Source organism: Mesocricetus auratus, unplaced genomic scaffold (genome assembly GCF_017639785.1).
Source record: "Mesocricetus auratus isolate SY011 unplaced genomic scaffold, BCM_Maur_2.0 Super-Scaffold_100007, whole genome shotgun sequence".
Taxonomy (NCBI): domain Eukaryota; kingdom Metazoa; phylum Chordata; class Mammalia; order Rodentia; family Cricetidae; genus Mesocricetus; species Mesocricetus auratus.
Genome location: NW_024429191.1, coordinates 83784934 through 83798123, shown reverse-complemented (window position 1 = coordinate 83798123; position 13190 = coordinate 83784934). Strand labels below are relative to the sequence as shown.

Below are 13190 nucleotides of genomic sequence, written 5' to 3'. Positions count from 1 at the left end.
TTCTTGTTTTTTTGGTGTGTGTGTGTGTGTGTGTGTGTGTGTGTGTGTGTGTGTGTGTGTAAAGATGCCAGAAGACACTGGGTGCCCTGCTCTTTTGCTTGTCACGTTATTCCCTGAGGCAGTCTCTTACAGAATTTGGAGCTAAAGTGGTGACCAGCTCCAGTGATCTTCCTGTCTCCACCTCACCCCACTGCTGGGTTATAGGCGCACATACTACTACATCTGACTTTTTATGTGGGTTCTTGGGATTTGAACTCAGATCTTCATACTTGTTTGTATAGCCCTGCTTTATTTTTGTGGTTTGACTTCTGTTTGTTTGTGTGGGGTTTTTTTGTTTGTTTGTTTTTGTTTTTGCTTGTAGTGTCAGGATTAAACCCAGGACTTTTGCATGCTCCAGTTAGCTTTATTTTTCAATGTGAAAAGGTATCAAATTGATGGCCAACTTTTCACTAGATTTTTTTTCTATAGTTGATTTAGGTGATTTTACAGTTTTCCTTAAATAACAAATCCACTATCAAAGGAGTAGTATATTTATCATTGGAAAATTTAAAAGAATGTCAGGGTCTAACGGTATTTCCAAATGTATTATTATGAAATCTCTGTGTGAACAATGGCAGCATCACTGCAGAATTGTATGGTTTCTCACAGCAGCTGCTTAGAAAGAAGCAATGGTTATCTGGTCCACCAGACTTTTGATGAACTATGAAAAAATATTGTGGTATTTTAAATAGACATGGCTTCTCTTGAGTGCTTACTTTATCTATAAAGCTAGACATTTAGCAGATCTCTTCCATGCAAGGTTATCAACCTGGTTGTTGACCAGACTTCAGAAAACACACCAACCACTGTGTCTCAGGACGTGGAAGAGAAGCTGGTCCATGCCCCCGCTAAGCCTGAGGCCCCCGTGGACTCCATGCTTAAGGACATGGCTACTATTATCCTGAGCACCTTCCTGCTGGTTGGATGGGTGGCCTTCATCATCACTTACCCCCTGGTAAGGCCTGATGTTTCTCATCGCCTCTGTATTCTGGTACCTCTCTGTCAGTCACTAGGTGTCAGTGGGGGGCACACAAAAGCAGCCAACATGTTTCATATTTAAAAGTCAATGTTTGAGCTAGGAATGGTGTTGTGCTCCTTTAATGATAGCACTCGCAAGTTTGAGGAACTACATAGCAAGTTCAAAACCAGCCAAGGCTATATATATAGTGAGACCCTGTCTCAAGAAAAAAAGAAGACAAAAGGGAAAATATTAAACAGTTAATTGTATCTTGTTTTTCAGAGGGAAGGATAGCAGATGAAAATCTGCTCCCTTACACCTATGAGATCAGCTAAAGTGTAAATGGTGATGTGGTGTGTCCTTTTGTTTCCTAGTTGCAGATAAGTCAATAAAAATGATGCTGTATTTGAGTAGGTAAGCCAGATGTCCCTGCAACAAGTTGTCCAAGCCTGTAGGGTTGTCTTCCGAGAGCACTAGAGCATAGGCAGCTCACATCTATCCAGTAGGGAAGACAGACTTTGTGTGCTTTGCTTTCTGTGGGCAAAGTACAATTACCTAATTGTTTTTAACCTCATACAGTCCTAAGAGGTCATTATTATTTATTCTCTGTCCACAGAAGAAGAAACTAGGCTCAGGGAGGTTACATTCCTGGGGCACTAAGCTAGTAGGCAGCACACCCAGAACTTTGACCCTGGGTTCAAAAAAACCTAGAGAAAACTCTTGTCCACCTCCCATGCACAGGCAAGAATAATTGCAGACCACTGATGCTTTTCATGATGGTGGAGCATAGCTTCCAGAGGGTGCTGTGTGGCAGCATGTTAGACGCAGGTCCTTAGGAGCAAGACCTTGGCCAGGCACCATGATTCAGCCCCACACTGCCTCATTCTGAACCCAGCTTCCAGCCTGCCTTCTAGACTTCAGGCCACCCTGCTCTAACCTCTATTTAGGACAGCCATTGTGGACTAGGACTTGACACCTTCCCACCATACCACCACCATGCACCTCTACCCATTCTTCCCGTTTGGCTTCACTTTTACAATAACTCCCAGGCTTGGTTAAAAGTCACTAATTTCTAAGATTAAGTGGAAACTTCTCCACTGGGCTTAGCCCTTTTTCTAGTGCAGGATCCCTTCAGGTGCTCCTCCTGGTGGTCATTTAATCTCACCAGCAACCTCCAAAGGTAGATTGTGGCCCTACAGAAGAATAAAATTACTGAATTAACTCTGTCTCACTATGGCTTCTCTCTGACATTGTGCCTTAAGGTTCAAATAAAGTTTACCCAGCCCCTTGGCCACAGGGAGAGGGACTTGTTCCCATCTACGCTAGCCTGGATGTGGGTTTCTCTTCACAGAGCATGCATCAGCAGCGCCAGCTCCAGCACCAACAGTTCCAGAAGGAACTGGAGAAAATTCAGCTCCTGCAGCAGCAGCAGCTGCCCTTCCACCCGCATGGAGACCTTACTCAGGACCCTGAGTTCCTGGATTCATCTGGCCTCTTCTCAGAGAGCTCAGGCACCAGCAGCTCCAGCCCGTCCCCCAGAGCCTCCAACCACTCACTCCACTCCAGCAGCTCTGCCCTCAAGACTGGCACTAACCCCTCCCTGGAGCAGGATGATGAGGGTAAAGATAGTTCCCATTGTGTCATTGAGCACATGCCATTCCTAAGGGCTCACTTTGCTCTCCCCTGGCTTCCTCCCATCTATAGGTCTCTGGGGTAGGGGGCTTCTGCCCCATTCATAGTGTCCTCTGTTTGAGGGCCTTCTTCTTTCGTCTTTCCTCTACAGGCTATGAACTGCTATTAACCAGAGGAAAATTTCCCATTTGGCTTAAGTGAATTCCTGAGACCAGCCATTGGCCAACTTCGAAAGTGAATCAGTGACCCACTTTCCTCTTGGGAAGTGGCTTAGCCAACAGTCAGGGCCCATATTCTAGAAGGATCGCCACAGTGATTGTGAAGGGGTCACAGAGCCCCTAGTTCTAAGTAGTGTATTTTACCTGTCCTGCTACACTGAGACATTTTAGATATGGATCTTCGAGGTAGACCTTTGATTGTTTTTGTTCACCATTAACTAAACATGAGACTCTATAGAGAGTCCTTTTCTTTTTTAAAAGCTTAAGACTTCTGAGAAACAGGATGTAGGAATAGGGGCCAAAATGCTGGGGAGGAGGCAGGGGCCCTGGCATAAATGAGCAGCGAGCCTAGCTAGCTCTTACCCACCAGGAATCTGGGGATATAGGCCCTCTTCAATTCCCAAGTCTTACTCAGAAATCAGGAAGCTTCAAAGTTCTTTGGGTGGTGTCTGTTGAAAATGACCTCTTCTTTTTCCTGTTTTGTTCCAGATGAGGAAACTAGAATGGTGATTGTTGGGAAAATTTCATTCTGCCCCAAAGATGTTCTGGGCCATGGAGCTGAGGGCACAATTGTATACAAGTGAGTAGTGTCACCCAGTCTCCTCCTACCTATGTGAGTGCTTGTAGGGTTGAAGTTTTAAGTGCCAGGTTCCTGGGACATAGCAGGGTCAAAGTGATGACCAAGGCAGGTGAGCTTTGCCTCCAGTGAGTTCCCACACTGTCTTAGAGTTTCTGTTGCTGTGATAAAACACCATGACCAAAAGCACCTTGATCCACACCACAGTCCATTGAAGGAAGTCAGGATAGGAACTCAAGGCAGGATTTGAAGTAGAAACCATGGAGGAGTTCTGCGTACTGGCTTGCTCCTCATGGCTTTCTCAGCCTGCCTCTTATAGACCCCAGGACCACCTGCTCAGGGTTGATACCATTGATAGAGTGCTGGGCCTTCTCACGCCAGTCACCCATTCAGAAAGTGCCCTACAGAATTGCCTACAGGCAAATCTTTTGGTTTTTACGAGACAGGGTTTCTCTGTATTGTTTTGGAGGCTATCGGTCCAGCCTGGCCTCGAACTCACAGAGATCCACCTGCCTCTGCCTCCTGAGTGTTGGGATTAAAGGTGTGCGCCACCACCGCCCGGCTCTATAGGCAGATCTTATGGAGGCATTTTCTCAGTTGAGGATCCTTCTTCCTAAGTGACTCTAGTTTGTATCAAGTTGACTTAAAGCTAGTCAGGCAGCACAGTAAAAGAGACTAGTCACTGTGGGTTGCTGGTGGTGTCTGATCCTGGAAGAAGGAGCACTGGTGCCTCACAGGGCTTATGTCATGTCTACAGCCCATCGCGCACTAGCCAAACTCAGCTACTTCTTGTCCTACAGAGGCATGTTTGACAACCGTGATGTGGCGGTGAAGAGGATCCTCCCTGAGTGTTTTAGCTTTGCAGACCGTGAGGTCCAGCTGCTTCGAGAATCAGATGAGCATCCAAACGTGATCCGCTACTTTTGCACAGAGAAGGACCGACAGTTCCAATACATTGCCATTGAATTGTGTGCAGCCACTCTGCAAGAGGTGGGTCTGACCGGCCCTTAGTGCCTGGGCTCGGTGACGGCTTTGCCACAACCACTGCAGCCTCTTCTCCCACCAACTGGGATGTGTTCAGGGAGTATTGGAACTGCCTTATTATCTTCCTCATTGTAAATTAATAAACTTTAACTTTGTTTATGTGTTTAGTCAGCCTATGACTTTAGGAGGTCTGTTGGAAAATATGGGTTGAACTGAAAATGTTGTCAGTAAAATGGGATTAAAAGAAACAACATCATAGGCCAAGAAGTCCTGAAGGTTATGTGCTGTGACCTTGCCATTGTGTCTCTTGCAGTATGTGGAGCAGAAGGACTTTGCCCACCTTGGCCTAGAGCCCATCACCTTGCTTCAGCAGACCACCTCAGGCCTGGCACACCTGCACTCTCTCAACATAGGTGAGTGGGTCCTCTTGACCAGGCTAAAGGGGGCAGCTAGCTGGCCTTCATAGGAGAAAGGAGCATGCAAGTGGTCTCTTGAGAGGTTGTGTAGGAATTTGAGGTAGGACCTCGGGTAACTGAAAACTGAACATTCTGAAGATGACAGTAGGTATTTAGGAAGCTGACAAGGACCCATAACCCCTAGTAGGATGCTGGGGTCACTCATGGTAAGCTTTGAATGAATTTGAGGTTCTCTCCTAGTTCACAGAGACCTGAAACCCCACAACATTCTCCTCTCCATGCCCAATGCACATGGCAAGATCAAGGCCATGATCTCTGACTTTGGCCTCTGCAAGAAGCTGGCAGTGGGTAGGCACAGTTTCAGCCGTCGTTCAGGGGTACCTGGCACTGAAGGCTGGATCGCCCCAGAGATGTTGAGTGAAGACTGCAAGGAGAACCCTGTAAGTAAATGGGATGTTTTAAAAGAAACCACAGTATAAATGTGGGGGCCCAGGCACACATGGTTCCAGAATGGCACCATTTAACAAAGAACTGTACTGTGAACTACCCATGTTGTGTCATGTTCTGACAGATGCACAAGAAACACAGATGGCGAATAGTTGTCTCTTTCCCAACCCTTCCAATCACTTTTTAACACCTTTTCCCTTTGGGAACCTAAAGAGTCCAGACTTGACTAAGATGAGCAGACTCCAATTTGTTTAAGTTTGTTTGTTTCCTCAAACTTTTGTTTTAAGAATCTGTAGTACAGGAAATTGAAAGGATGTTAGGACCTATATGCTTCTGTCCAGAGTCACTGTTACTACGTAATGTAGATTTGTTCCGTCTTCCTGTGTTTACCTGTGGCTGGACTATTTGCATATGGGGGGCCTCCCACCCCTAAATGCTGCAGCATTTGTTTCCTAAGTGAGTGCCTCCTCCCAGCGTCTCATTGTCACACCTGAGCAGCCAACACTCTTTCCATCCTGTTTCCTCACACAGTCCGCGCTCACTCCCCCAGCAGCCTCCCTCCCTACCTGTCCTCTGATGCTCATTCTTGAGAAGTTCTTGAATGCGCCATTCTAGGCTACTTTGCTTGTTTCACAGCTCTCCTGTTCTTTATATGTCCTGTAAGCTAGAAGTTAAGTCTAGAGGCTCGGTTAGATTCAAGAGAAATGTTTCAGGCAAGAATAGATCATGAGTCAAAGAAGAATGTGATGTCAGATTGTGCCCTGATCAGTGATGCTAACTTGGGGCACCTGGCAGAGCCAACGTCCCAGGCTGTTTTCCCCAAGCCCATGACCCTGACATCAATCAGGACCCTAGAGCAGCACTACGGTGCCCCTGCTGCTCTGGGCAGTTCATGTTCATCAGCCACTTTATTAGATCCCTTTCAGGGAGGACTGAAGTGAAGTCAGGGCTGGGAATAAAGTGATGGCTCCCTGAGGCTCCCACTCTGCATTTCTTTCAGACCTACACAGTGGACATCTTCTCTGCAGGCTGTGTTTTTTACTATGTCATCTCTGAGGGCAACCATCCTTTCGGCAAGTCCTTGCAGCGGCAGGCCAACATCCTTCTGGGCGCCTGCAGCCTTGACTGCTTCCACTCAGACAAGCACGGTGAGCAGGTGGTCTGGGCGGTAACACCTTCCACTGTCCTGCCCATTGGGCCCTAGGAAATGCTGAAACATACAGAGTTGATGGAGGCTGGTTCAGATCATCTTGGAGTACTGAGATGCTGACCTGGGGAAGGCGCCCTCTGGAGACTGCTCTTTCCTACCATGTGATCAGAGGGCCTTACTGGCATATAGGAAGACCTGTGCTCTGTAAACTGAACTCTGTTGTGTGAGGGCTATGGTTACAAGACATAGTCTGTCCTGCAGGGATAGACAGACAGGTTCTGTCTTTGATCTGCTGACTTGGATACAACACATGCTTCTTCCTGACTGGGAGGTTTGCTAAACTGTATTAGATCATAGCACCCCAGTGCCGCTATTCGCTATTTGAAAAGACTAAAACAAAGTAATTGTTTTGCACTGGGCACTGGTGACAAACACCTTTAATTTCAGCACTCAGGAGATCTCTGTGAGTTTGAGGCCATCCAGGGGCTATTAAACAGAGAAATCCTGTCTCCAACCCTCCCCCAAACCTCACAACCAAAACACTAATACTTGTTTTGCTTATGAATTTTTTCCTTATTTTTTGTAGAAAAGTACATTAGCATAAAGATCTACATTTTCATTATAGAGGAATGGGTATCTGGTATCAATGCCTTTGTATATATTGTTCTAATTGCTTATCTAGATATGTATGCTTACTTTTATAAAAATGGGTCCAGGAGTGGTGGCACACACCTTTAATCCCAGCACACAGGAGGCAGACTTAGGAGGATATCTAAAATTTGGGCCCAACTTGATCTACAGAGTGAGTTCCAGGACAGCTACATAGTGAGACCCTGTCTCAAAACAACAACAACCTAAAGATGGGTTAATGGGTTGGCAAGATGTCTCAGTGGTAAAGGCACTTGCCTGCAAGCCTGATGACCCAAGTTCAACCCCTGGGAACCCACCTAGATGGTAGAAGGAGAGAACCAACTTCTTACAAGTTGTCCTCTGACCTCCATAATGCCCTTCCTCTATACACAAATAAATAAATGTAAAAAAGAGGGAGTGGGGGCTGGAGAGATGGCTCAGAGGTTAAGAGCACTGACTGCTCTTCCAAAGGTCCTGAGTTCAATTCCCAGCAACCACATGGTAGCTTACAACCATCTGTAATGAGATCTGGTGTCCATTTCTGGTGTGCAGACATACACGCAGACAGAATACTGTATGCATAATAAATAAAAAAAGGTGGGGGTGAAGTTAAGACTAAAGGTTATAGAACATACTTGTAGTCCTAGCACTTAGGACACTGGGCCTGGAGAGTCTCAAATTTGAGACCAACCTAGGATACAGAGTGGTTCCAGGTGAGCATGGACCGAAAGACTCCTGGTGGAAGTCGGGATGGGGTTAAATCACACATTTGCAACAGATTCATTTTTCTACTTCATGTTTTATTTGTTTAATGAATCAGAATCTCTTTGTATAGCCACGGCTAGCTTAAGTTTTCGTACTGAACTCATACTGGTGTCAAAATCGTGGTCTTCCTGCTTCAGCTTCCTGAGTACTGCGATTACAAGCTCATCATGCCTCACCTTGAATGTCTTTCTAAATCCATCTATATTTAGCCTAGTGTCATTTTAACAGCTCATCATCTAGTACATAAGCCTCTGGTTTGGGATATTTTTAGTCACTACTTTTCACAACCCACATAGCAAAAAACCTGTTATCAACCGATGTTTGGTGTGAGTGCATTTTTTTATTAGAATCCATTCCTGTACCAAAATCTCGTATCAAAAGACATACAAAGGGAGATGACCCAGTTGGTAAAGTACTTAGCACAAAAGTAGGAGGACTTGGGTTTGGATCCTCAGCACCTAGGTTAAAAACAAACAAACAAGAAAAGCCTGGTGCCCTGCACCTGTAACCCCAGTCCTGGAGAGGCAGCAGAAGGACCCTTGAGGCCTCCTGGGCAGCCAGTGTAGCTGAATTGGTAAGCCCCAAGTTCAGAGACTTCTCAGAAAACATTAGGTTGAGAGCAACTGAGGAAGACATTTGACATAAACCTCTGACCTCCACATGTGTGAACACGTGCAAACATGTACACATATATGCAACAGATACACAAATGTGGGGGCGGGCATGCAGATTTCCAAGGTTTCTGATAGTTCATTTGGTTACAGGTTGGAAATAACGGGTTATTTATTTTCCTCCTCTTTAGAGGATGTCATTGCTCGTGAATTGATAGAGAAAATGATTGCAATGGATCCCCAGCAGCGACCCTCTGCAAAGCATGTGCTAAAACACCCATTCTTCTGGAGCCTGGAAAAGCAGCTGCAGTTCTTTCAGGTACCTGCTTCTGTTTCTCCATCAAACTTTTTTTTTTTTTTTTTTTTTTTGGTTTTTCGAGACAGGGTTTCTCTGTACTGTTTTGGAGGCTGTCCTGGAACTAGCTCTGTAGACCAGGCTGGCCTCGAACTCACAGAGATCCGCCTGCCTCTGCCTCCTGAGTGCCCGGCTTCCATCAAACTCTTAATGCCTTCCAGATTCTGAAAAGGTAGAACGGACAAAGAGCCAAAAAACGGCCTATATAGCCCACAACCAAGACAAACGTGATTGACGTTTGTGTTAGTAAACTCAGTGTATGTATCGTAAAGGGGATGTATTAGGATCATGAGATGCAGCCTGGGTAGTCCAGCAGTGACTGTCTGCACATTGGAGACACTGAGAAGCCAGTAGCTGCTCAGTAGTTACACTCTACGCTGAGGGCCTGGAAGATTTCTATTTCTTTTAAAAATTAGGGTTTTGGGTTGGAGAAATGGCTCAGAGGTTAAGAGCACTGGCTGCTCTTCCAAGGGTCCTGAGTGCAATTCCCAGCAAACACATGATGGAGCACAACCATCTGTAATAAGATCTGGTGCCCTCTTCTGGCTTGCACATACAGACAGAACACTGTATACATAATAAATATATAAAATCTTTTTTTTTTAAAATAGGTTTTTTTATATTATATGTATAAATGTTTTGCCTGCATGTATGTCTGTGTACCACATGTGTTCCTGGTGTCTGTGGAGTTCAGAAGAGGATGTCAGATTCCATGAAAATGGAGTTACAAAAGGTTATAAAACACAATGTGGCTGTGTCAGGGTGCCTGAGTGGTCTAAGGTGCCAGACTCAAGCTCAGCTTCCTCAAAAGACACAATGTGGGTGCTAGGAATCAAACCTAGGGACTCTGTGAGAGTAGGAAATGCTCTTAACTAACTACATCGCTGATTGCTAAACTTTATATTCCGAGATTGCTAATAACTCAAAAGCGGATTATCTATCCTCAAGTTTTCACAAGTATTAATTTCTATGCTCTTCCACACCCCAGATTATTTTTTAAGATGTGTATGAGTATGCATGTGTGTACATTATGTACTTGCCTGGTACGCACAGAGGCCAGCAGACAGTGGCTCCCCGACACTGAAGTTACAGATGATGTGGCTGCCACATGGGTGCTGAGGACAAAACCCTGTCCTGTACAAGAGCATAAAGTGCTCCTAACTATTGAGCCATCTCTCTAGGCCCCGGTCCTACATTAATTTAATTTTGTTCAGTGTCATAAATTTAAACATTTCCTTGCCGGGCGGTGGTGGCGCACACCTTTAATCCCAGCACTTGGGAGGCAGAGGCAGGCGGATCTCTGTGAGTTTGAGGCTGGGCTGGACCGATAGCCTCCGAAACAATACAGAGAAACCCTGTCTCATAAAAACCAAAAAAAAATTTTTTTCCTTAAGAAGGTTTTTCTACTGTCTTTACTCAGATCTCATTTTGTTTAGTATACACTTTCCAGCTAAAATTTAAGATCAATGGCTCTGAATTCCTTTGGCGATTGACAGCTCTGTTTGTGACATTGCCAGGTAGCTTTGTATAGACTAATTGTGGATGTGAGGTGGCATAGATGAGTAGACCAGAGTGTCTGCTCTGCTGTGAAGGGCAGTGAGCAGAGCAGTTGGGTTCTCTCCTGGAGAGCACCTGGCTTAGAATGGGAATCTCACACTATCAGGAGTTTGACAGGAGCCTTGGCTATAGTGACATCCTACAGCATTACTCCTTGAAGGCAGAACTTCCTAAACTGTTTTAATCACAGCTCTGTCCTCAGCACCCAGCAAGGACACTGCCTGGCCTGTTGCCGGTGCTTAGTAACCAGTCAGATGTCTTTGGGTAAAGGTCCGCTATCTTATTCCAGGGCAGCAGCGGGTGTGTGTAGTGTCATGATTGACTGTTGTGTGCTACAGGGTATAACATGAAAATTCTCAAGTCTAGGCCACTTAAATGACAAAATAGACAACAGAAATAAAACTTACATAGGAAGACCTTTACCCCACCATAAAATAGTTAGTGTATCCAAGTTGTATGTCTGGCAGACACAGCTGGCTTCTGTTCCTGTCAACCAGCTGTAACTATAGTGATGTTGCAGCTCTGAAGCCTTTCTTCCTATGCCCACTGGGACAGTCCAGTCACTACAAAGCTTTTATTTTTTTTATGCTTACTTGCTTATTCGTGTGTGTGTGTGTGTGTGTGTGTGTGTGTGTGTGTGTGTGTGTGTGTGTACATGTGCATGTCAGAGGGCCTCTTGTAGTAATCAGTTCTCTCCTTCCATCATCTAAGTTCAGGGATAAAATCAGGTCATCAGTCTTGGTGGCGAGTGTCTTTACCTACTGAACTATCCTGCCAGCTTTTCTCCAAGGCTTTTCACCTATAATTTCAAGTTATGAATGTAGCCAGTACACTAGTCATGATAGATTACACCTGTAACCTGTAATCTTAGCACCCTAGAGGCGTGAGCAAAAGGATAATGAGTTCAAAGTCATTTTCAGGTACATAGCAAGCTCAAGGCCAGCCTGGGCTACATTAGACCCTGTCTTGGAAAAGAAAAGAAAAATTTATGCAGTCTGATTTTGTCTTTATCAAAGAAATACATGGCTGGCTCTCCAAAGGCTCAGCATTGATGTGTGGGCTCATCACTTCCTGCCTCTCAGCCAGTCTTAGTGGTGGGAGCTCCAAAAGGCCAGTACTTAGGGTACGCCTGCTGACCCTCTTCTTCCCTCTTACCCTGCTTGAAGCCCAGTGGGGCCTACAAATCCCACGTCCACCACCCAGTGCTCTTGAAAAGAGGGCTCTGCTTCAGTTTTTCCAGTCATTGGTAAGTGGTTATAACCTCTGGTTAGGATTTGAGGTGTCCTGTTTGGGGATATCTGAAGCACAGATGAGATGAGTTTCCCCCTTTATGTGTGGTTCCCTTGAGGATGTGTTTTATACCTAGAGCTCTCTGTAAGTGTGCTTTGTGTGAGTGTGAACTTCCAGAGGGGGATGCATGTTCTGTACACAGATACACCTCAGAATATCTCTCTTTTGTCATGGAGGGGATCTCTGAAAGTTGTCCCAGTGAAAGTCAGTGGATCAGGGTAGTGAGCTCCAGGTACCTGCTACCTGGCTTTGAGGAGGCTGTGGCCTGGGCCTAAGAGGAATGCCAGATTGCTTACAATCCACACGCCAGTGGCTACCCTGTCACTTAGTGTGGACAAAGCCCAGTGCTAGTGTTCCTGACTCTAACCCAGCGCCTGTTGCCTGTTTTCCTTCACAGGATGTGAGTGACCGAATAGAAAAGGAGTCCTTGGATGGCCCGATAGTAAGGCAGTTGGAGAGAGGAGGGAGAGCTGTGGTGAAGATGGACTGGCGGGAGAACATCACTGTCCCCTTGCAGACAGGTGACCATGCGACTCTGAGCTACATAAACAAGGCAGTTCCAACTGTTGGAGTTCCAAATCCCACTTCTTGATTTGAGACTTACTTGAGCATGTCCTTGAGGGTGTGGTTACATGGATACACATTCATGTTTATCCCTTAGAGTGACAGGTTAGTGATAGTGTCATGCTCAAAGGTGCCATCTCATCTGGATGAACTTCAGATGAACACCACCTTTATTTTAGGTCTAAGAGGTAGCATCTTTTTGTTTGGTTGGTTGGTTTTGGTTTTTTGTTTTGTTGTTGTTGTTGGTTTTTCGTTTGGTTTTTTGTTGTTGTTGTTTGTTTGTTTTTTCAAGACAGGGTTTCTCTGTGTGTCAGCAGTGGCTATCCTGGAACTCCCTCTGTAGGCCAGGCTGGCCTTAAACTCACAGAGATCTACCTGCCTCTGCCTCCTGAGTGTTGGGATTAAAGGTGTGCGCCATACTGCCCAGCAAGAGGTAGCATCTTTTGCAGTGACTGAGATTCACTTTAATCCAGTTGCAAGACCCCAGGGATTTCCTTTAAAATTTTCCTTGCTTAACCATTATATCCCTTAATGTTTTTCTAGATCTGCGAAAATTCAGAACCTACAAAGGTGGCTCCGTCAGGGATCTCCTCCGAGCCATGAGAAATAAGGTAAAGGGCTTGTGAGGGCTTTGGGGGAGGTGACCACAGCAGACATCGCCTCCTTATATTCATTTCTATGTTCAGCCGGATTTGACAAGTGTCTTAGTTACTTTTCTATTGCTGTGAAGAGACACCATGACCAAGGCAACTTATAAAAGGAATCATTAAGTGGGGCCTTGCTTACAATCACAGAGGGTGAGATGGTCATGGCAGAGGGAGCATGGCAACAGGTAGGCAGGCGTGGTGTTGGAGCAGTAACTGAGAGCTACATTTTAATCCACTAGTTGGAGGTAGAGAAAGAAACTGGGCCTGGCATGGGCTTTTGAAACCTCAAAGCCCACCCCCCATGACACACCTCCTCCAACAAGGATACACATTCAAATATATGAGCCTAT

At 45.6% G+C, this 13190-nt stretch overlaps 1 protein-coding gene across 2 annotated transcripts in view; it reads left to right on the top strand.

Annotated features, from left to right (window-relative positions):
* Positions 1-13190, top strand: part of Ern1 (endoplasmic reticulum to nucleus signaling 1) — a 91066-nt gene that overhangs the window by 73220 nt on the left and 4656 nt on the right. For both annotated transcript variants that reach the window (XM_040749950.1, XM_040749951.1), the window contains exons 12-21: positions 800-994; positions 2349-2616; positions 3337-3427; positions 4225-4414; positions 4722-4821; positions 5065-5264; positions 6272-6419; positions 8619-8746; positions 12027-12150; positions 12737-12804. In XM_040749950.1, coding sequence (XP_040605884.1) covers positions 800-994; positions 2349-2616; positions 3337-3427; positions 4225-4414; positions 4722-4821; positions 5065-5264; positions 6272-6419; positions 8619-8746; positions 12027-12150; positions 12737-12804 — 1512 coding nt within the window. The remainder of the gene's footprint in view (positions 1-799; positions 995-2348; positions 2617-3336; positions 3428-4224; positions 4415-4721; positions 4822-5064; positions 5265-6271; positions 6420-8618; positions 8747-12026; positions 12151-12736; positions 12805-13190) is intronic.